Consider the following 24,796-nt stretch of genomic DNA (forward strand, 5'->3'; position numbering starts at 1 on the left):
ACAGAGGCATAAAGAAAGTGGGAAAAAAACTCTTGATTTGCAGAAGTTCCTAAGCAGCAGGAGTTGGGGGCTGCTGCTAAAATTTGAAGTCTGTGCTACATCCGGCTGCAGGCATTTCCTGTGTTAGAAGCAGAGTATTCTCTCTGGGTGATAGGAATAAGTCTTAAAAAGCTCCTGACTTAGAAGTTTAATCACATTGAGCCATGATTTTGGACCTGCCAAAAATGGGCCTAGGAGAGTCACGCAAGTCACACAATCACCATGCAGTCTTGATGTCTGGAGTTTGCACCTGTGAATGTGGCTTCAGAGTTTCAATGTGGCTGAATTCCTAAGCATTGGAGGAAACCTTTGCAGAACTGGTTTCCTCCAGTTGTGTCAGGAATGTGCTGCGGATGTTGGCTATGCTGCCTGGGATTCCCGGACTTGCATTCCTACACTGTCTGGAGGGCCAGTACTAAACCAACATTATGGAAGATTAATTCCTTCCCTCTTGCAGCATTATCAGCAACTGTCACTTTTTGTAATTAAAGTTGAGATTGTATCTGCACCACTGTGATTGGTTCAATTGCCAAAAAACCCTCTGGGAGAAAGATGGCTTAAAGCTTGAATGGAATTCTAATTGAATGGATTTCAAAATGCTTTATGTCATCTTGATGTCTTAGCAGATGGCATCCGTGCCAAATGAGCGTTTTGCTCTTTTATTCTGGACACTGGGGGCTTCTCAAGACATGAACAGACACTGATTTGAGGCTGGGCATATTTTAATTGTTGAATTTAATTTCTTATGTTTACCTTGGTACAAGAATTAAAACAAATGTTGCAAAACTCTGGCATTTTGCTACATAATGAAGATTAAATGGGTTTGTGGTGAATAGAGATACATTTTTGATGTTCTGGAAAGTCCCCAAAGGATTTAACTTGCATTTGGATTAAGTTGGTCTGTTTAGCACACTCTGGCCTCAGCTGTGGTTTGCCTGATGTGACCGGATGAAATCTGAGAGAAAAGTAGTGCTTCCTTCACGCTGAGCTCAAGCCCTCGTGACCTCATGGCCACTCAATATCGTTTGTTTGACGTTGGAATTTGGGGGGATTTTTTTTTAGTTCCTAAGTCCAGCCTCCAACTCTGGATTTCTTGTGGTCTCCTATTTAGGTGCTAGCCAGCCAGGGGTGTCGGCAGGGTATGGTCAAAAAAGTCAGAATGGTGGCCACAACGGTGTGATCAGAGCCCCGCCTTTTCAAATGTTGGCTTGGTTTGCTTTCAGGATCAGTTGAAGGTGGTTGGATGCTGCTCCCTTCCCGGCCCCTCTGAGACCTGTGCAGAGGGCACTTGGGCTCCGCTTGTGGAGTTACTCAGGACTCGAACTCCAAGCTGAGCAGGGGCTTTATATGCCTCCTTCAGAAGCCTGGGATTTTGCTGCACAGCGTTGCTAGCGCAGACATTGGAGGGAGAACCGACTTCCTGCAAGGCTGCCGAAAGTGTCCCCCGTGTGTCCCTGCCCGTTTCCGCTCCATTGTACGAATTTCTCCTTCAGGCACTTGTAGCTCTTGTTACATTTTCTATTTTCATGAGAATTTTGGAAATCCAGAACTGTAAAACTCTGTAGTAAGTTTGTACTGGTAATATCTTGTGAATGTGTAGGAGGAACGGAGCACCCAGATGATAATATTGCTACTAACACAAAACTTTCTTTCTTCTCTTTCTCACAAGTTACAGGAACTGGTGGCAAGTCTGTAGCACTTTGTTTCCATTCAGAGGTTTCTATACGAAATGATAAATTTCCAGCTGGATGCATCAGCTGCTTATAGTATGTTATTGTTAATAACATACTATATTTTAATTGTGTTAATAACACCTTGATTTGATATTAATAGGCTGGGCAGCACAGTTTAACTGGGACCAGTTCCCTCCTTCTGCCCCGCCCGGGAGCCGCAGAGGGTGTGGCCAGTCCTCTCCTAAGTGGGAGGAGCCAAAATGTTTAGACTGGTTTGGCTTCCTGTCGCTTTCAAGGGGCCAAATGGGCATCTTAAGCTTTGCCCCTTAAATCCCCCCAAACTGGTCAGGGTTTTTCAGGGGTGCCTTTTTCAAGGCATTGGAATCCACCCATTAAACCCCTCCAACCAGGTTGGTATTTTCAGCCACTTCCATTTATGCTTTGTTGGAAGTCACTACAGTACAAGGGATGGGCATAAATTCTCCATGTAAATGTTAAGTGAGCACATTTTGGCATCTTTTGGGTAAAAGGTAACCAAAGAACACATTTATGACAATCTAAAGGCCAGATAAACTGCCCTAATTGAACAAGTTACGTAGATCCTTATCATGGCCTTTCCCAGATGGGGGCCTCCTGGGTAAGGTGGACTACAAGTCCCATTGTTCCTAGCCTGCATAACATATTTAGGGATGGCTGACATAGCTGAGCTGCAAATGCCTTTAGTGCTGAACTCTTCTTTTCTCCCCTGTCTTCTTTCTTCAGCTTTGCTGCTCCTCTACGATGTCACAAACCGAGCATCCTTTGACAACATTCAGGTAAGTCTTGAGGACTCCAAGCGGTTGATGTTACCCAGGGGGGCAAAGACACCGGTGCTGAAAGAGTGGATCCATGCAGAACGAGTCCTGCAGCAGGGCAGCTGAAGGTTGTTCTGCCCCTTCTCTTTTTCCCCATAATGATCTTGCTGGTTTCCATCTTCTCTTCCTTCAAACATGGAAGCAAGAGAGAGAAGGAAAGGGCTGCAACATGCCAGCAGCAAAATCAAACTTGCTTCTTCCTCTCTGGTGCACATTGATTGGGATCATCATTTCTTCTGACGTCCCTGGATTTAAAAAAAACCCAACAACCTCTTGCATCCCTTGTAGGGATAAAGTTTCTGGAAGCAGCTCAGGTGGTGGGTTTCCCAGAGTGGATCCTTCTCTTCTAGTTGCTCCTGTTCTAGAACAGGCTTGGAATCCAAGGATTGTGGGACATGGACAAGCCCAAGAGCAGAAGACCGACGCCACTGCTGCCCGGCTCCAGCCTGGCTCCAGCGGTGCTTAGCAGAGATGGGAGAGGAGGTAGACTCTTAGCGAGGCCCCCCTTCCCTTTGCATGCTGCTCCTGCACAACTTCACCCCTAAAGTGTGTGTGTGCGCATGAAAAAGCTTCTGTACCATCTTCCCAGAGGCTTTGCCCTGCTGTGAAATCACTTTTCTCCCTGGCATGGAGGAATTTGCAGGTTCTCCCACACTTGATGTTAGTGGCCAATTTCTGAGCATAATGTGCTTTCTTGACAAACTGTCAGGGTGAATTTCAGTTGCCCAAATGTGGCATTCCTGAGAGACTGAACCAACTTTGTTCTGCAGAATTTGGCCACTGAAGGAGATTTCATAGGCCAAATTCTCTCCTCCGGGGCAGAACTGAGGTTTTGGAGGTACAGTACCTTGTTTCCAGCACTGCACACGCTGCTTGGTTCCTCAGCTTCTGCATCTCCAAAACCCTCATCCTACCACATGACTACTTGGGCTTGCAGGGTACAAGAGCAGGGCATTCTGTGGAGCTGTCTCCCATTTTGCAGGCAAGAAAGCATCACAGAGCTTGGAAAGGTTTTGGCCAAGCGGAGCCGCTGCCTGCCTAAGTAGGCCATTGTGACGGATCTCCCCCTACTTTTACAAATAACGGTTCGCAGGGAGCCTGGAGGGAAGCTGAAGGATGCAGAATTAGATGACTTGCAGGAATAAGAAGGGAGCGAGATGTGCCAGAATTGCAATAGTAAGTTAAAGGCCAGAATAGTAGAAATGGATAGTAAAAATCTCTGAGAAGTAATGAATGACTGGCTGTTGTTTAGCTGGGTGAAATACTCAGCTGAAGCTTCGTTCCTTCCCTTCTCACCAACCTCGGCCTCTTTTTTGCCAGAGCATTCTTGTGGCATCACGTGGGCCTCCGTGAGTCCCAGACACGTGGCCTCTGAGTTTTTTTTCCCCAGACCTTTATGACCCTTCCAGTCATTCCACCAAATTTTGGCTGCAAAATTGCTGACAATCTGAGGTACGCTTTTAGCCCTAAATTAGGCCTAACAAGTAAAACAAACAAGCAAGCAAGCAAAAAACAGAGAATGCCTCAAGCTCCGAAAAGCCAAAATCCTGGCTGTGGAACATGGGCCTTTTGCACTTGACAGCTTTGCCCCACATCCTCTGCCCTTCTGCTTCCTCAAGAGGGAAGAGCTGCTTTCTCCTTGACCAGCTGGAGTGCTTGTTCATTCGGGGGAAATAGGGTGCTCTGTTTGAATGGGGCTGGATCCGTGAGTGATCCAGGCTGGGGCTTTCCTTCAGCTTGTGATTCGTGGATGGTGCCAAAGACAGGCAGGTGGTTCTAAGCGCTGTGGGTCCTCCTTGTTTTCAAAGGCTGCCTTGCTTTGCGGTTCCATGCTGAGCCGCAGTGACAGCAGAAACCCAGGTTCAGGAAGCCACAGGCATCCCAGGGACAAACATCATTGTCTTGACACTCTGGAGCAGAAAGGGACAAGGTGACCTGTGACTCCCATCAGCCCTAGCAAATGGCTGCGGTCCAGGAACCACTGGGACGGACCGTTGTTGCCCACCCTTCCTATGGAAGATCACAATTGCCTGAGATGTGTCGTCACCACAGCTGATCTCTGTCTTCAGAAGGGTAAATGGTGGGGCTCTGTCTCTCAAAGAGGGGGAAATATGGGTGCACCTCCTGGTTAACAATAACTAACTTGATGCAACCCAGGAGGCAGCCAGGACCTCAGAGCTGGATCCAGGTGTGACCACTGAGATCTGGGTTTGGCATGCCAGTTGCGACACAGGCTGGGGCTTGAGGCTCTTTGCTGGGTGCCTGGGAAAGGCAAGGGCTCCTTTGCATTCTGCCTCTCGGCATCCCTCTCCCAGCTTGTGTTGACCCCACAACCAGCACGGCCAGCCCCTGGTTCTGCCATGGGAGAGCAGCTCCGTAGGGAAGCCATTGGTCCCGGGCTCAGACAGACTTGTGCAATGTCAACAGTGATGACTCTCTCAGAGTTCATTGGAGTTGGGCAGCTAATAAATTCAAAGAAATCAACAGAAATCAACAGAAATCTCTCAATACTTAAGATGGCCTGACTATGTTTTTGTTGAGAGGAATGCAATAGCTGAACGCTGAGGGTTGTCTGAAGCACTTCCCTCAAATGGGACATGTTCGGAGCTGTGTTGCCTTCTTCTTGTCTTTGGGGTTCGGCCTCTGCCCCTTTCCCCCATCTGGCTCTTGGGGTTGGTGCTCTGCACCACGTAGCTCATTTGCTGGCATTCAGTTCTCCGTCCTTTGGCACTGCCTGGCATCTCTGTCCGTACGAAGTTAGATGTTTATCGAGTGGACTGATAATTGCAGTGCTCTCTCCCTGTTCAAATACAAATAAAGAATTAGACATCTGCTGATTTAAATACTTTCCACTGCTCTTGAATGCAAATTGACAACCTCCAGCCCAGCACAGTTTATTCTCTCATATTTATGTGCTGCTGCTTCTCCGCTTGCCATCCCCTGGGCCACGTCCGAGAGGAGTTTGGTTTCTGTGATCCCCAAGGACCGTTCTTCTTCTGGGGTGTCTGCCGTCAGGCCATCAGCCTTTAGTGCTGTTGCAGAAAGAAAAGGCCAGAAGGGGCTGCCTTGAACTCATGCAACGGAAAAAGAACCTGGCCTTGGCTGCAGAGGGGCACATGTGCAGAGCGAATATCTGGTTTCGTTTTGTGTATTCTTTTACGGTTAGGGTGAGGGTTCAGCCATGCGGGGGCGGGGGCTTTGTTTTGCACAGAGTCTCAGCTCTGGGTGGCAGTATCTGGCCAACACCTCCCATTCCTTCCTTAAACCAGATTTGCAAGTATCTGCTGTTTATTTTTAATTAGCACAGGCACAAAAGGACCCAGCTTGGTGATCTGCCTTAAGGGTTTCCAGGCAAGTAAGTGTGGGGAGTCTTCCTGAGGCATGGAGGGAAGGGGGCAGAGCCAATAGCTGGACCAGGTTTGTAGCCAGGGAAGGTGGGGTGGAAAAGAAGCTGCTTGGATTTCATGTTAAGTATTTTTGCACCCAAAGAGAAATTTGTCACCTTTGGCCACAGACCTCCAATAGCTTAAAATGCATCAACCTTTGAGATGAGTGGACTTCAGCTCCCAGAATTCCCAGCCAATATGGCTATTGCTAAGAAGTTTGGGAGTTGAAGACCACGCATCTCCAAGTTGCCAAGGTTGGGAAATGCTGTTTTAAGGCGATGATGCAGCCCCAAACTGCCTGGCATGGGTGGAACAACTTGCTCTGATTCCCTCCACCCCAGAAACTCTGGGAGAAGGTTTGTGGGCCAGTGGCTTCTTTAAAACCTGAAATTTACAACCAGGGCTGCAGTGGATTTGGGCATATAGCCCAGCTGAGCAATCAAATGGTTGAAATAGATTCTGTGTGTTTTTTGAAACCCGGGGAATAACTCTTAAATTTAAGCCTGCATTTGTTCCTCTTGTTCAGCCGTGCATGGACGCCATTTGCATCCTTATCAGCCTCTGCAGATTTCAGGCAATAATTGTGCCAGAGACACCACTTGGCACCATTTTCAGTACTCCTGGGCGGGCAGGCAGGCAAGCAGATCCATAGGCACGGCTCTGCAGCAGGGTGGCATCGAACCCATCCTCCACGCTTGTCCAGTTCTGGAAGAGGCTGCTTTTGTCTGCCTCCCTCAGCACGAACTCTGGAAGCGGTGTCCTTTCAGCCTCCCTAACATCTGGAGTGTTCTCCAGCCCCCTTTCCTGCTTGCCCTCCCTGGGCCTCTTCAGCCAGAATCCTGCTGACCAGGGTGCTCCGTGTCCACCAGATGCATCCAGGAAGGCTACGGGTGGAAAAGGAAGGCGGTTGGCCTCCCCATTGGGTGAAAGAACTTGTGTGGAAGAGGACTCAGGACTATCATCCCTTGCATGTTGAACATGAGGCAGCTGGGGCTGCAGCTTCAAGGAAAGGCTGGTGCCATTGGAGGCTGCATCAATGGCAACTTAATTTCCAGCGCATCAGACATTCCGTTTTATTCTACATGCTCAACCACATCTAGAACGCTGTGTACCAATTTGAGGAATGGAGAAGTGGACAGCAGCCATTCTCAGAAGAATGGGGCAAAGTCTGGCGAGGGAAGGTAGAAGGAGCTGGGTATATTTAGCCTGGAAAAGAGAAGGCAGGGTGGGGGAGATGTATAGCATGTCAGATGCCCAACAAAGGACCATTAGGCTGGGTCTAAGGGTTGAAGTTAGTGAAGTGGGAACCTCTGATGATCCTGCCAGAGAAAACTGAAATCGAACTTGAGCCATCAATTAGAAATTCTCTCACTTTGCAGTGTTGCCTCAAGCAGGGGGTTGGACTAGGTGCCCTCCATGAACTCTGCCGATAGGATGCCGTAATTCTCTAATGATCCTTTAGCCATTGGTAGTATTTTAGCTCCTTGGAACTGATTCACCCCCTTTAAAGCTCCTTTTAAAAATTGAGCCTCATTATCACGTTACCAGAGAATTTTATATATTAAATTTCATGAAGTTGTTTCTCGCATGTTCCTGAACGGCCTGTCAACCAGGTTCATTGCGTGACCTCAGGCTTTTATTATTACAGGAAATGGCAGGAGAACTGTCAGTGCTTCCCTTTTATCAGGGGTCTTTTCTGTAAGTCCTGCCCCGCCCCTCCCTCCCTCCCTCCCTCAGTGGCGGTTCCCTTCCTAAACGGAGCCAAGGAACCACCCGCAGCCACCCGCTGGCATGAGGGGAATTGGCTGCAGGAGCATCAGTCAACTCTCCACAGAGTGGGAGGAATAATGCCCAAGGGCAGGGAAGTTGCCCCAGTCCTGCCCCACCCACAATTCCTGGGGCTTTCAAGGGGCTCTTCAAAGAGCTTCAAGTGCCTTCTTCTCTGTGGGGAGATCCCACTTTCTGCCAGTTCCGGCTGAGAATGATGGCCCTTTCTTCTTCCCTCTGTCCTCCACAGCCTCACTCCCTTTAAACAGACTAAACAATGGAATTACGCATCAAACGGTGTATCTGGCTTGGCCCAGAAGGGTACCTTGCATGTGCGACCTTATCATTCTCTCCACTGAGGACTATTTTCCCTGTATCCTCTCCCCCAAGCGCATCTTTAAAATAGAATTACAACCCCTCCCAAATGCTGTCCTCCTGCTTCCTTGTGCACACCAGCTGAGCTACAGAGGAATACAGATTGCAAATCTGTGTCCTGTGGGATTGGGCTGAGGCTAGAGAAGCAGCTGCTGGCTAATGAGTTGCAGTCTGTGGAGGTGAGGCTGTGAACACCTTTTAATGATCTCTAATTGATCACTCTTCTACCTCCAGATCTCCTCAATCAATTTGAGCTGGGGGAGGGGCAGGATTTATTGGCAGCAGGCAGGTCTGGATGTCCTGGAACTTGACTTTCTCCTGACACATCTTCCATGTCTTTGGGAGCAGTTGAAGGACTGAGCACAGGAAATGCATGGCCCATTTTTTGCAGCGGGAAGTGCAGGATGGTGACTAATGAGCCCATGGTGTGGGGCAGGGTGGAGGGAGGCTGCTTCTGGTCATTCTGATTTCATGTCAATAGGCCAATTTAATACTAGTTTCATTTGTTGTAAAAAAAAAAAATAGGGAAGTGTTAGTCCTAGATCCCTGTTTGGGTTGGGACAGCCTCTTGAACAAAAAAAACAAATAATTTGTTTAACCGTGGTTTGTTGAATAAGCCACAGTTGGCTAGCACCACACAACAAACTAACCAAAGCCAAGCAAAACCATGTAATGGTTTAGCGCAGGGTCATGAGTGTATTTGGGCATGGGGCACCCAAGTTTGCACAGTGCCATATGGTGTCAGCCTTGCAAGGTAGTCCAGACAGGAAGCATGTACAGATGAACTAAATATACTTCATTGTGAAGTTACTCTAATCTTTACAGTTGCAAGTCTGAAAGTACATTTCTCCCCCATTGCCTTTACAGCCCAAGAGACGGGGGACGGTCCCTTCCAAGACGTCTGCCCTGCCCCCAATTTTTATCTGACCGTTCCCCTGGCTATGGCTCTTCCCACTGTCTCCCAGGGCCATTCTCACACAATATTACACATGGGCAGAACTTGAAGGGACCATAGTTGTATGAGATACTATGTGAGAACACCCTGAAATCTCAGAAGGGTTCACTCATAGAAAGCCACAATTTGTGTAAGTGCGGTGAGTAAATTCAGCATGTGTGTGGGAATTAGGACCGTGTTTTCTATCCCTTCTTGGCCTTTGGAAATGTGTTCAAGAATAGTTTGTTTTATGCACCTTGGGTATCCATCATGAGAAATTTACTCATACAAAGGAAGCTGTAATGTGGTAGTGATTGGGTAATATGTGACAAAGAGATATAATGTGGCTTGCTTGAGTACTGTATTTGGCGTAGTGAACATTCCTGTGGATGAAGCTTATCAATGTGTTTGCACATCATGCTCAGCCAGGATTTAACCATGTTTATTGATCATGCTTCCTTTTACCCAGCCCGGTTTTCTGGGCCTGCATGACATATACTAACCACATACCATGAGAGGAAATGGGTTAACTTGTTGGCTAGCGTGGTTGGCCAGTTTATGCGTCTGCTTTGTGTACATACAGCCATAATGGCTTGGTTCGCATGGAACACTTTACAAGGATGAGTAGGGACAGCATCACATATGCAGGGCCAACCGTCCCAGGTTGTTTCTGTTTGCCCCACCAGAGATGACAGGGTGGGCACACTCCCAGCCCCTTCCATTAAGCAACGGTGAGACCCAGGAGTCGTGCCCTCTCTGTCGTGGTGCATGTCTGTGGACCAGTATCCCCTGCCCCCAGAATCTGGATGGCTCAACCCTGTTGGGTTTTCGTAAAGCGATAAAGACCTGGTTGTTTTCTTGGGCATTTGGGCCAGGTGTTAAGTGAGCCCTGTTGGTTGGTTGGTCTGGATGTTGTTGTTTTACTGAGTGTATAGAATGGTTCTTTTGGACCTCTGGCATGTGATATATTGATCAATAGTGGTTGCAATGCCTTTTTAATTAATGGAGTTATGTTGCTTTCTGGTTTTAATTTCTTGTTCGCTGCCCAGAATAGTGAAAAAGGTGGCCATGGAAATTGTTTAAATTGAATTAAAAAAAAAAAAAAAGCCTACACCGACCCTACTCCTGACCATACGACCGAGAGACGTTTCCAGTGATCTTCTTAGTAGCTGTTCTCTGAGCAACAGTTTGCCAGTGTTGCTTGGAGACTGGGGTACCCAGAATTGAACACAGTGTTCCAGGTGGGGCTTGGTCAAGCCAGAGAAGAGCGGGACCATTTCTTCCTGTGATCAGGACTCTTACGCTCCTTGCATCCCCAAACAGCATATGATTTTCCTTTTTAGCAGCTGCATCACACTGTTGGTCAGTGCTCAACATGTGATCCTCTAGAAAACGGAGACCATTTTCCCAAATAGAACCACGAGGCAGGTCTCCCCCATCTTATCTGGGTGCCTTTCGTTTCTTCTCCCAGATGCAGAACTTTATGTTTTCCCCTACTACATTTCATTCTGTTTTGAACCACTATTCAGGCCTGCCTAGATCTTTCTGCATCTTCTCTTCCCCTTTAAAGTGTTAGCCACTCCATCTAGTTTTGTGTCATATGCAGTTTTGATCATCAGTCTTTCTATCCCTTCACTGAGATCATTAATAAAGCTGTTGAGCCCTGGACAGAGCCGTGAGGCTCTCCACTTGATACTGCTTTCCAAGCTGATATGGAACCATTTATAAGGACTTGCTGAGTATAGTCATTCAGTGAATTATAAATCCATCCGTAAGCTATATCATCTAGGCCATATTTTACCATTTTATTAATAGGAATAGCATGAGAGACTTTGTGGAATGCTTTGCTGAGGTCAGGGTACCCTGTGTCCTTGGCATTTTCCTCCTCTATTAAGCTAGTATATCTGATGAAGATATAATACAAGCTGATTGGACAAAATACCCCAGGAACCTTGAAAGCACTAATCCAGCTTTGCATGACCTTAGACAGAAGGCTCAAAGAATGATAGGTGGAGTCCTTTGAGCTTGGTTGTTTACTTGCAAACGTTTCATGACCCAACTAAGTAACACCATCAGTGGAAATCAGTGATGTTACCTAGTTGGGTCATGAAACATTTGCAAGCCAACAACCAGGCTCAGAGAGCACCAAGGACTCCACAGTTCATCCCTGATCTACAGAGATCCTCTTCTGTTGGAATGATGATAGGCTATGGATGGGAAGGAGGTTCCATTCCTTGGTCCTTCCCTCCGTCCACTCCTCAGAGTCTTTGGATGGCACGTTCAGGAAGCTGGGAGCCAGCAGGGCCCCACTTCCAGCTGCTGAGGAGAAGGAAGCTCCATTTGGCAAACAGAGTGCTAGAAGTTAACAAGAAACCTTGTCTCCCCCACCTGAAGCCATCAGACAGTCTTCTGGAAGCCAGGGACAGGGGGCGAGGGGGGCAGCGTGCCAGTGATGAACCCTGATCCTCACGATGGGATGGACTATTTTATACCTCCTATTCCCCTCCACCCCTGAACCAGGAGGACCAGGTTTCTGGGCTGGAAATTCTACTGAAAATGAGAAGCCTGATGTAGAAATTCCCCCTTCCCTCATTGTCTGCTGGTCATCAGGACATACTCCCTCTTCCTACTCCCTCTCCTTGCCCAGGAAAGGGGACAGTTTTAGGTTGGAGAGAGCACCTGAACAAGGTCATAGTGTTGGATGGCACCCTCAGCATAATGTGCCCTCTCTGATTTCCTGGGATGAGCTGCAGAAGATGGAAACTCTACTTCCTCCAGAGGATTCTTCGGCCGTAGCAGAATCACAGAAGCAATGGAAAATCACAGATCCTTCCGGGGCTGTGCATCTGGGGAAAACAAGGGGGAAACAACAGCTCCTTTGGGAAAGAGAGCATGGGGAAAGGAGGAGGAGGTAGTTTGAGAGATAGTTCTGCCATGCTCAGAAGCAAAGGTCAGGCTAGTCCAGCAGAGGAATAAGGGACAGGTACAAATAGGTCCACCACCCCAGACTGTGACGCCTCCAGTTTGTTGCACTGTGTGAGCTGGAAAAAGAAGAATCAAACCTTGATTTTACAATAAACGAGGCTTGCATGTTATACTCAGCAGTAGCTAGAATTCTTCCTTAGCGGCTTTCCAGGTATCAGTGCCCTTGAATCCTTGTCTGCACAACAGCCAGTTCTCATCTCAGCAGAGAATCCTGACACTTCCTGCTCTTTGCTGTAAATGGATGAGGACAAACACTTAACACCCAACAACAGAGACAAAGAATGCCCCCCAGTATTTCCCTGCAAAACAGTCCGTCGCTGAACCCTGACCAGCTTTGGCCAGTTAAAACCAGAAATATCTAATCCGGTCTTTACCCATTTCGCCTGCCTTTATATTCATCTGCCTTGTTCTCAGTGTTTGGGTTGGCTTTCTTGTCTCCAAAACTCATTAGGTTTATCTCATGTCAAACGGGTGTTGAAACAGAAAACGAAGCCTAAAAAGAGGCCTTGAGGATAGGAGCTCAAGCCCCCCCCCCCGGGTTTTAGAGGGCTGTGTAAATGACTTGCCTTTTCAGGCTGGCCAGTTGCCTTCTGAGAAGCATTTGTTTTATGACTGACCAGGCCACCCTGGTCTGGGGAGAGAGATTTGGACAAGCCTTGCCCCTTGTTGGGGGAAACACCCACCAGGCTCTCTCAAAATTCCAAATGTGTTCATTTACCTAGAAGAGGCTTTAAAAAAAAATATTTAATCCTCAATGACAAACAAAACAAAGCACAAGCACAGAAACAGTTTTCTTCCCATCTGAGTACTAATTAAGTCTGCTTCTTTAATTCTTCAGTTTTTCAGTATATTTCCGTTGAATAAATGTCCTTATGTTCCCTTAATAAGAGCGTATTAGGGTCATTTAAGTTGATTTCCCGGATTTTTCCCGCAGATACAATGCTTTTTAAAAACCTGTTATAACTGCTCCCAGATGGTAACTAGTTGATGAGCTTTTAAATTGAGAAGAATCTTTCATTTTCATTTTTCTTGCACCATTTCTCTGTAACTGTAATTATCTATCTGCCATTCTTTCTCCCATGCTTTTTTTTTCCTGCCAAGTGACCATTTCATACTTCTGTAGCCCACAGATAGTTTGAATGCCATTCCAGACTCCTTGCCCTTCTGGAGAAGGATCTCAGACATCATCTTGCCTGTCCCAGTGAAAAAAAGGAGACGTAGCTGCCTGGGGTGGCTGTTTCCTCTTCATCGAAGCAGTTGGGTTAGATACGATGCAGTAAAAAGAAATCTATTTTTGAGATAAATGGGGGGAGGATTTAACAAAAAACCTATAATCTCTTTCCAGTGAAAAGAAAGTTTTTTTCCTGTATCATAAAAAAAATGTGGTTCTCAAAAGCTAACTAGTTGTTTTCGTGCTGGTTACAAAGGATGGGAATTGTAATCTGAGTTATCTTAAGATCATCAGCTAGTGGAAGGCTGGTGTGTATTACTTTGCCTCAGCTAAAGCTCTTCAAGTGTCATGAAGTAGCAGAGAACATCAGAGCAGGCCCATCTCCCAAGGAGACAGGAATCCTAGAACGTCTGATCTGAAGGGTCAGCCCAGCCCCTGTTCAGGGCAGAAATCTATTAAATCGTTCCCTGCAGGTGGTCAACCAGTTTCCACTGGAAACTTCCAGTCAGGCATCCGTACCATTTTAGGCAGATTGTTTCACCACTTAACAGCTTTTAAGAAGGGTCTGGAAATCAAACCCTATGAGGAATGGTTGAAGGATCCTGGGTCTACGTAGCCTATGGAAAAGATGACTTGGGGAGATATGATAGCACTCTTCAGTTATCTGAAGGGCTGTTGTACGGAAGAGGAAATGAGCTTACTCTTTATATCCCCAGAGGGCAGCACCAGAACCAGTAAGTTAAAACTACAAGGAAGGGGGTTCAAGTTTGATGCCAGGAGGAACGTCCTGACATCACAGCTCTCAGCTAGAGGTACAGGCTGCCGCATGATGTGATGCCTCCAAGTAGAGGCTGGGTGGTCATTTGGCAGAGCTCTGAGCAAGGCATTGGACTAGATGACCTCTAAGGCCTCTTTGAACTCTAGGATTTTAGGACTGTAGGAAATTCCTGCTCAGATTGAGCAGCACACTCAATGTCAGTTGATTCTGATGCCACGTTCTTACAAGAGCATTCAAGGTGACTCACAGTATTAAAATCATTAAATCACACGAGAAACAGCTATAACACATTACCGTACAAATGTATACTTAGCTCGTTAGTTAGTTGCTGGACTTACACACCATCATATCTGAGCAGACTCAGAGCAGGTTACAGAATCTCAGTTAAAACATGGAGCAGGTGAAGGCAACAGGCTTAAAATGGCAAACGTAGGAACCCAGGAGGATTGACTAAAACAGCAGGTCAGAAAGGGGTAACGTTTCATTGCTGGGAGCATCCACCCCAAATGGCTGTCATGGTGGGCGCATCTTCCAGACTGATCCCTTCCATCTCAGTGTCACCTCAAGGCAAGTTGCAAACAAGGACATTAGTTTCACTGTGCCACAGGTCATCCATCTATTTAAATTCTTAATTAAAAGGATCTTTAAAAGGATGAGGGAGGGGCTGAAAGCCTGATGAGCAGCAAGAGAATTGGGGGGGGGGCACATTTGCACCAAGGTCACTGGGCTGGTGAAAATTTTGAGTGTTCCCATTCAAAATGCCCTTTCTCAGTAACAGCTTTGGTGTCTCTGTGTAGTTCATCATAACGTTTTTTATAAGTCCGTGCAGGAAAGAAAGAGTTTGTGATGAGCTCTATACCAGCCAGGTAAATATATGCAAAGTACTCTGAATTCTTTTAAAGTGCAATCTAAATGCAAATAGATGTGAGATACTAGGAATGAAAGTAAAAAAATCCTGGTGACATCGCCCAGTCTTGTGAAATGCTAAATGTTTTCATATTTACCTGGCATGGGTGCCTAAGCATTCAAAGCCTAGTTTTGAAAAAGCCAAAACCGAACCAGCAAATTGGGTTGTGGAAGAGGGTTGTCATGGGCTGCCATTGCCCCAGGCAGGGGAGTGGGGAGGGGATCTTGTAGACCTCCCATAAAGGCTGCCTCCTACCGGCTCAGCTGCATTAGGAATGGCAGCTCTCGGTTGGCTAAGACAGAGCACCTGTGATGCAGAGGTTGGGGAAGGGCTGTTCTGCTTGCCCCCTGCAGCTGTTCGTTGATCCGCTTGCAGGCTTAAAGGGAATATTTTTGCAGATCTCAGGTGGGAGGCGACTACAGCCTTTGGCCTGATGTCTGCACATGTACTCCTTGACCCCAGCAGAACCTCACCAGCACCTATGTGAATTTCCTTTTTGGCCATTTTCTTTGTCTCTAGCAGCAAAGAAGCTTTTTCTTTGCTAAGAGCAGAGCAGAAGACTTTTAGTGAGCCTGGGTCTCTTCGGTCAAGTTCTACTGCAGAAATAAAACTATATGTCTATTTTCACATAAACTGGGTTTATTTAAGTCAATGGAAAAATGTGTGTTGGGGGGAGATTAGTGTGGAAGTTTTGTTTGTTTGATTTCAGACTTCAGAAGCCAAGTTGCAGATGCCAACAGGAGGGTCGCCTGATTCTGCCTGTTCTGGCTCCATTGAAGGAGGCTGCCCTCTTCCCACCCTTTCAGCTGGGAAGAAGCCTCCCTGGAGTCCCATCTGAACTGGCGTATACTGCAAAAAGCAGTTTGTTAAATGTTTAGCAGATGTATTGCTGCCTTCTTTGCAAGGAGGCTGCCAACAGATGAATGCTTATCTGAGAACCAGCCTCATGAATCTAGTGAGATCCATTTGAGCAGCCAACTCAGAGGGCAGTGTTTCAGCCGGTGCTGTAGCTTACTTCTGAGTAGGCCTACAGGGAGAGGTGCTGAGTGACATGCAGGGGAATGGTGTATGTGGCCGATAGCCTTACCCTACTTACCCCAAGTAGGATGCAGGAATCTAGGTGAAGACTATTCCTATATATGGAGCAGGGGTGGGGAGGGGGGAGGCAATACAGGAGAAAAATCCTGTATTGCGACACACGAGCCACCTCAAATAACCAGATCCCAGTTTGTGATCTGAAATGTTGGCCGATATGGTTCATCTGAAGGAAGCCATTCTGATCCACCAGAGTCCCCAGCATAACTTTGCTCTGGAGCATCATGGCAACGGAGCGGAGACCTCTTGCCACAACTGGGCAGGATACTGTACTGAGACCTTTTACCCAAATCTGGTGCTGGCAAGACGTAGCTGCTAAGCATAATGCCTTCCCAAGAGATGAAGCTACAGCTTAGCATCAGTATTTCTATATTTGGTTTGTTGGCAAAGTCAAGTAGCAAAAACATGGTTCCTGCTGGGAATCTCAACTGTGGTTGCACAGGCAGGCAGATGTTTGTGAACCTCTTGCTTGGCTCCCCCTTTTTATATAAACACACACATATAAGCAGGCAGGCAGGCAGACATAAACAAACTTAGTTGGTGCTTTGTTACTATGCCCTAAAAGAATCAGAATAAGGTGTCTTGTGAGGGGGGAGTGATTTGTAACTGGCTGTGTCTCTTGGGGCAGCCATTTTGTGAGAGCATCCATAGTGCGTTCCCCAAATTTCCAGGGAGTCCATCAGCCCAAGATGGCTGTGGACACAGCAGTGTTGCAGTGGGATCTTCTGAGTGGTGGCTGTTCGTGTGAGTTCTGAGGTATCCAAGGGACCCTGAGAAGAGGCTCAGAACCTCCCCAGGGAGAAGCTACCTCAAAGCGGGAAGCAGCTTTTAAGAAGGGCAGCTTGCTTACAGCTGCTTCTCTTCCCCCCAGGAGCAGCTGGTTGTTTGGGTCACCTGTGTGCCTTTCGGGCAGGGATGAAGGAGGTGGATATTTTTTTACCTCCACTTCCCGTCCTGCTAGGTACCCTGGTCAATGGGGAGGGATGGCGGCAGTTTGGGTCAATCACATCAGGAAAACCACAGGGCCCTGACCTGGCTCGGAACTGCCCCACACTCACGAGTCTGTGCCAGCGTGTGTCCAAGGTATCCACAACTGGAGAGGCGGTTCACACAGGCGAATTGATGGAAAGGGCCTCCTGCTAAGACGACGTTTATTCTAGCCTAGTCATGGCTTAAATGGAGAGGGGCACAGTGGCTGGGTTTGCATATTAAGCCAAGTCTCCTGATCACAGTGGCTGAGTTCACAGTGGGCCTGTGCAAGGGAGAGAGAGTGTGCCTCTGGGTGGCCTGCCTCACACCGGTGTTGCTGTCTGGCACTTCCACAAATTTGGGAGGCCCCAGAGAAGGAAGCGAAGAAGCAAGTGCCTGCCTTCCCATGGAAGGGCTCAGAAGGGCTCTTTCGTGTGAAATGTAGCCAGAATGAAGTGTCCCTCCAAAGCCTTGCACAGTTGTGGCGCACACAGAACGCCTGGCCAAGCCGAGAGAGGCTGGGCTGCAGCGAGCCTGCTGTGTGAACTCAGCCATTCCGTCTGGACAGAAAGCTGTGGGCCGTCCGATCCCCGTAGTGTTCCGATTTCTCTGAGAGTTGCGTAGGACTTTTCTTCCTTCCAGACTTGGCTCTTGGGCCAAAGTTCTTGCTGGAGGACTGCAAATACTGAAAATTAAGGGCATCTCCATTCCAGAATGGGGCAGATGCTGGAGTGGTCATTCTGGGATATTTTCACATCTGGCGCATCTTCGTCATGGCCAGGATTGATGATGAGGGATGCTGATTGCCTCCATGGCTTCTTCCTGGCCCATCGAACACCAGTGGTTTGATCTTGAGACTTTAATCCAAATGTGTGCTTCTGATCATTTTCTCTCTCTTTCCTTCAAATCCATTCTGTATGAGGGGAAGATGCGAGGGAGGAAATTAACAATGGAACCATAATTGCTCCCAATCTTGTAGTATATTACATAGAAATAAAATTGCGAATGCAACTAATGCCCCCTAATTAAAGTGATTATTACATAGAGGAAATAAGCAGGCTCCACTTAGCAGTTGGCAGTAGCTCTTTTTTGTTGGATTAAGTCACCTTGCTTTGCCTGCTGGCTGCGTGGGGGAGAAAAGGGACGGCAATAAAACTTCTCAGCGCTTGGCTTTAGGTCCTTGGTCCCGGGATGCATGGCATGCACCGGGAAGAAATGTGCTGGCTGGGTGCCCACCTGCTTGCTTGGAGGACTCTCCTTTATGGAAGGAAGAGAAGCTTCCAGATTTGCTTTTTCATTTATTTTTATTTATATCCTACATTCCACTCCCAAGATAAATAATAGCAATAAAATGTGCAATTATAATTAAATAAAATTCAAGAAGAACACAACAAAACATAACTCTGTCACACTGAGGGCTGGAAAGCACTCTCTAGTTCTCCTTGTACATTTTTATTGAGGGACTCAGAGGCACAGAAGCAAAGGCAGGTTTACAGGTTTTATTGTTCACCTTCTGGAAAGCTCATTTGCACAATGGCACCCCCAGGCATAACTCCCAAATGAAAGACTAGCTGGCCAGGCTTGGTATGAGTTCTGGGGTGGGGTGGGGTGTCCTCACAGGAGACCTGTTAGGTCTGGGGGACTAGAGGATTCTTGCTCTTCTAACACTACAATTCTAGCATTCTGTGATTTGTGATGGCCCCCAAGTTCCCACATCGTTTTATAGCTTTTTAACAAGACTTGAACAGTCCATCAGATTTGGCCAGACCCACCTTGGCCCTTGTTTCACACCCCCGTCACACCCTTTTTCACCAGATTGCCATTGCCTGACCCAAATCACATGGAAGCCATCACTTGTTGTGGAAACCATATTTCACTGCCTCTTCTTCAAACTGTTCATTCTGGTACTTTTCCATAGGCTCCTGAGCAAACCTTTCTTTTTAGCTGCTTTGAGTGGGTCTCCCATTCTGTCTTCCATACACGTCAATTCACACGAACACATAATGCTTTGGCATACTGGCATTAAGATACTGTCACGTGGTCAGTTAATTAATTGGTCATGTACAGTCAACATATTCCAACACAACTAGCAGGTTAAACACTGGAATAAAGTCAACTGCAGCAATGCAGTGTAAAAAGATAATCACCAGAGGAGGAGGATACAACTAATCCAGAGTCTGAAAGCCTTCCTAGCTATTATTAGGTACACCTCAGCCTGACACCTGCAAAGTGCTTCATGTGGGGCTGCTCTTGAAAAGTGTCCTGAAGCTTCAGTTGCAGAATGTGGCATTTCGGCTGCTAAAGGTTGCAGGAGACCAGGGTGACATGCCCGTGGAGAAAGATTTGCATTGCCTGCCCGTTGTTTTCTAAAGAGGTAATTTAACTTTCAAAGCCCTAAACAGCTTAGGGTCTAAGAATATGTTTTCCCCATTAGGAACTTTTCCCACCATGAAGATCTGCAGGAGAGGCCTTTCTAAAGATGTCCCTGCCTTAATTGGGCATGTAAAGGTCCTTCTCCTGTATTTAAGTGAGTGTCAGGCACCTTTATTCAAGTGAATGGAAGGGCAGGACACAAAAGGGCTACTGTACATGCATGTTCTCACCCAAGTTAGTAAGTGGAGCAAAAATACACTCTTGGTGGCTGCTGGAGCCTAACCCAGGCAGGAACACTCCGAAGCACCTCTTCTGGGTGTGATTTGCCGCAGGACAGCAGCTTCCCAGATGTAAAGGCTGCTCAGTGGAAATTCAGCAAACATTCTTCACAGCATCCAGTTTAAAGCATCGGTGTGAAATTCCTCCTTTGCAACTGTGAGGGAAATAAAGGATACTAGAAAAACAATGCAGTTTGCAGGCCTTCTGAACTGAATTTTCAGTAGACATGCAGGGTTCAAATTATCATTGCCTTGTTCCTGCAGTTTTGATACACGGTTTTAATCCTTTCTTGCCCAACAAGCCTTGGGGGAAGAGGAGATCAGAGGCATCTCCTTCTCCCTACCATGTTATTTTGGGGGGCTTGCCTGGTCCTTAATCATTTTCACAAGGCCCCCATCTTAACCCCTTCAGGTCAGTTTCACGTTTCTCCTAGAAAAGTTCTGGTTTGACGATCTCTGCTTGCAACGTTGCTCTCCCCCTGGTGGCAGCAACAGCTAGCAAATAAAACTAACAGCACTGCAGCTGGGAAACACCTTGGACTTGGGAGCTGAGACCTGTCAGGCAAGCTGACCTTTTGTGAAGCTGCAGCTCTTTCCCAAGGAAGCTCTCCCTCCCTCCCTCCCAGGGGTGAATGCCAATGGCCATTCCAGGATTTGTCCGGACAGCCTCCCTGCTTTCCAAGCTTTTCTTCTGTTCTGAACTTCTTAATTTTCTCTTGAAAGGAGATATATTGGATCCATAAGTGCTTTTTGTCTGGGGCTTCTCCAGCCCCACCTTCTCTCTCTAAGCCTGAGATTGCAGACACCATGTTCTGGGGTGAGGCGCAGGGAGCAGAGGAACTGGAGTGAGGAAGCTCGGAAGCTGCCATATGCCAAGTAATATCAAGGACCATTAATGTCAGGATCTCTATTGTGATAACTAATCTCTATTCAGTCATCCTCTGAAGTCCTTTCTGGTGAGAACTTTCCCCCTGGCGATAAATTTTCTTGATGGGCTGGAACTCCATGCTGATGGTGGCTTGTTTCATAGTGAGTAACAACTCAGCTAGATGAAGATACGGCTGCACCTTTATGTAGTGGGGAGGGGGACGTGTAAATTGGCCGCCTTTGGCAGGGCCCACAATTTATGTTGCCATAATTCACTGAGTCTTTGAGCTGTGAATTTCCATGTTAAGTGACCAGAGAGGATTGGCTCACATGTTGCATAGCCATAACTATTAAGGAGGCGCTGGTGCGCCCCCTCCTCAAGAAACCATCGCAGGACCCTAGCGTACTGGATAGTTTTCGCCCAGCCTCCCACCTCCGCTTTTTGGGGAAGGTGGTTGAGAAAGCGGTGGCTTTGCAGCTCCAGAGGATCCTGGAGGAAATGGATTATCTAGACCTCTCAGTCAGGTTTCAGGCCCGGATATGGGACAGAAACAGCACTGGTTGCACTTACGGATGACCTCTGGCAGGGGCGGGATGGTGGCAGGGCATCCATCCTGGCTCTTCTTGACCTCCAAGTGGCTTTCGATACCACCGACCATGGTATCCTTTTGGGGCGGCTCAGGGAGTTGGGGGTGGGCAGCGTGGTTCTGTGCTGGTTCACCTCCTTCCTCCAGGGCTGCTCCCAATCGATGGTGATAGGAGAGCAGAGATCTGGCCTGCGGCCCCTTCTCTGTGGGGTGCCACAGGGCTCAGTACTGTCTCCGCTCCTTTTCAACATCTACATGAAACCGCTGGGTGAGATCAGCCGTCACCACGGGATGAGGTATCATCACTATGCTGATGATACTTAATTGTACATCTCCGTCCCACGTGAGGTAAGTGATGCTGTGGCTGCCCTTTCCAGGTGCCTGTGGGCTGTGGGGGTCTGGATGGAGAACAACAGGCTTCAGCTGAACCCTGGTAAGGCAGAGTGGCTGTGGATTAATGGCACCTCAGGATCTGGGAAATTATCATCCTTGATTCTGGATGGGGTTGCACTGCCCCAGACAGACCTGGTGTGTAACCTGGGGGTCCTCCTGGACTCACGGCTCCTGCTCGAAGAGCAGGTGGCAGTCGTGGCCAGGAGGGCCTTTGCTCAACTTCGGGTTGTGTGCCAGTTACGCCCTTTCCTGGACCAAGAGGCCCTTCAAATGGTCATCTCCCACATAGACTACTGTAACACGCTGTACATGGGGTTACCCTTGAAGAATATCCGGAAGCTACAGCTGGTCGAGAACACAGACGCACAGGCAATCTTGGGTGTTCCAAGCCTTGCACATGTAACACCTTTGCTGCGTGAGCTGCACTGGGTTCCAGTTTGCTTCCAGTTTGTTGGTCATCACTTTAAAGCCCTACATGGCATAGGGCCAGGTTACCTGATGGACCGTCTCATCCCCATCACATCAACCCATCCCACCCGGTCATACAGAGAGGGCATGTTAAAGAATTCCATCTGGCGGGGTCTCGGAAGTGTGCCTTCTCTGCAGTAGCTCCCGCCCCCTGGAACATTCTTCCTCCGGAGGTGAGACAGGCTCCCTCGCTCTTGGACTTCCATAAAAAATTAAAAACCTGGTTGTGCCAGCAGGCCTGGAGCAGGAAGGGGACTAGCCACTCCTGGGGATGGCTAGCGCCATAGAATGATTCTAAAAGGGCCCGTTATACTCATGGACTGCTAGAGAACTCTCAGCCATCTGTATTTTATCTCATTTTAACTTTTAGGTATTTATTGTATTTATAATTGTTTGAATTTTAACTCTGTTATTATTGTAAACTGCCCAGAGTCCCTCCTTGAGGGGGAGATGGGCGGTGATAAAAATTTGATAAATAATGTTGTTGGTTGGTTGGTTTGAGGCTTAGCATGCTTCTTCTTCCTTGGGATGAGTTTTCACACCCTGCTAAACTAGGACTGTATAAAGCGTGGCTTGCTGAGCAAGATAAGAGTGGGGTTTTTGATTAAACTTCAGGATGACAGGGTTGATTGACAGAGAACCCAGCTGTTTGAGGTGAGGGCTTCTCCCTCTGAGATTTTAAAGCAAGACCTGATGGCCAATTACCATGGTGCTGTGCTAGAGGATTTTTGGCCTTACTAGGGGTCTGGACAACTTTTGAGAGCCTCTTCAATTCTGCAGTTCCCTAAATAATCACACAGTGCTTATCCACAGGTTTCATCCACAAAGAGGGATTAAAAGTGGAGTAGAAGTGCAAATCTGGTTACTGCACCCACACACTTTGCTGTTGTGCATATTTTTTTCAAAGTATATAGGTAGTGTCTCAAAATTCACTCTTAATGGTAGGAATCTGAGCCTCTGTTAGAGGCAAATACTGATTTTTTTTCCCATCATAGTTATTGTCTCTTTAGCACCATCATGTGCTCAAAACCAGTTATTGGGTACTGGAAATAAAATGTGATATAGTGCAACAGTAAGCGTTTAGTAAGCATAGTATTCTACTGAAAAATGTTATGCTGTGCTGTTAACAGTAAAGGTAAAGGTTTGCCTTGACATTAAGTCCAGTCGTGTCCGACTCTAGGGGGCGGTGCTCATCTCCGTTTCAAAGCCGAAGAGCCGGCGTTTGTCCGTAGACACTTACTTCCGTGTAAGATTCCGTCTGGATCTCAGGGGGAACCTTGTTCCAGGGGGCGGGTGCCGTTACAGAGGAGGTGCGCTTTCGGGATCCTGAGAGATGACATTGTCTAATCGAAGGAGCCGGGGGCACGCCAACCCTGCAGGACCTAATCTATCTATGTGGTCACCAGGGGTTGACACCAACTTGATGGCACACAATCATGCCTCTATTCAAGACTGATTAACATCGGTCAGTTGGTCTTTCATAGAATTGTGGAATTGGAAGAGGCTGGGAGGCCAAGGGGCCCAACCCTCTGCCCAGGGCAGAAATCCAAGTGAAGGCATCCCAGACCAGTCTCCACCCCTCCCATCATCGCTGGTCCCACTGCCCAACTGCTCTTATTGCCAGAAAGTTTTGCTCTGTTCCTCCGCTTATTTTAACCCACTTGCTCCATGCAGTACCCACCACACTGAATCACTTGGGTTTTTTAAGCAGATATGGGCACTTTTAACATAGATGGCAATGCCTGCTTCCCATCTATTGTTTCTGCTGCTTTTGAATAAATTGTATGGCTGTATTCCAGTCACAAAGAGTCGGACACGACTGAACGACTGAACAACAAAATTCCAGTCATGGGAATCCTCCTTCCATGCCTCTGCTATACCGGTCATATCCTATTTACTTTCCTGTGGTGAGGCTTCATTTCGTTTGCTTTCCATATCCTTCCTCATACCGTGCATTGCCAGCTACCACCACTTTTCTCTTTTTGCAGGACACAGCCACGTCTCCTCTGCCTTTCAGGGATCCGCCTCCCTCCCTTCCTGCCCCCCGTGTCCCTTCTTCTCCTTGAAGGCTAGGGGCCTTTCTTCTGCAAGGGCTTCAGAGCTGCTTTTGAGTTTCAGATGTGCAGCTCTTCAGTACTGTTTCCCGTGTGTCCCACGCACTCATGCCCTGCATCTGCTCTGTTGTTTCATTCCCTTCCTTATGGGGAGCTGCTTCCTCAGCCGTCTGCTGTGGTAGCGCTTCCTTGGTTTGGTCTGGTCGATGGTCATCCTTCCTTATGAGCTGAAGCATGGCTACACGCCGCTCCGGCGCACGTACCTTTTCTTCAAGGGGCGTTGTCGCTTGCCAGAACACGCCGGGTTGTTTCCAAGGAGGAATACAAACATGCTAGAAACACTGCGGGTCGTGGCTGCGTTGCTAGGTCTGCACATCTGTTTCTTATGGTCTTCGTAGGAAGGCCTTATTTTGTTCCCTGCTCAGGCTTTAAACTTCGCTAAGAACTCACTGAAGGCGCTGGGTGTTGTTCCGGGGGCCTCTCCCTCACATCCCCCGCCAGCCTCCACCACCAGACTCCTAGGAGCTCTTCCTGTCAGCGTGCTCAGTTTGTTGCTACCGGGAACTGCCGGCCTTCTGCCCGCCCTGCAGCATCCTTCGCTTACTTAGCAGAAAGCGACCACGTAGTCCCCTCCCCTCTTTTTAAGGCCAGGTAAATCAAATGGCCAGGCCAGCCTCCCCAGCTCGGGCAGCCCCCAGAACTCTCAGCAATAGTTCTGCTTGGCTGGAAATCCTAGGAGTTGAAGTCCGTAAATTTGGAGGGGACCAAAACAAAAAGGTGGAGAGAAGGGCTTGCGGGATCTCTCTGGAGACCGAGTTTGAACTTCCTCGAAACAAACTTTCC

The 24,796-nt window shown here is 47.8% G+C and overlaps 1 protein-coding gene across 1 annotated transcript in view; it reads left to right on the top strand.

Annotated features, from left to right (window-relative positions):
* The window catches only part of RAB26 (RAB26, member RAS oncogene family), a 173,250-nt gene that overhangs the window by 138,935 nt on the left and 9,519 nt on the right, over positions 1-24,796 (top strand). The window contains exon 5 of the mRNA XM_063314828.1: positions 2,475-2,527. Coding sequence (XP_063170898.1) covers positions 2,475-2,527 — 53 coding nt within the window. The remainder of the gene's footprint in view (positions 1-2,474; positions 2,528-24,796) is intronic.

This window comes from Candoia aspera, chromosome 14, assembly GCF_035149785.1.
Source record: "Candoia aspera isolate rCanAsp1 chromosome 14, rCanAsp1.hap2, whole genome shotgun sequence".
Lineage (NCBI taxonomy): Eukaryota > Metazoa > Chordata > Lepidosauria > Squamata > Boidae > Candoia > Candoia aspera.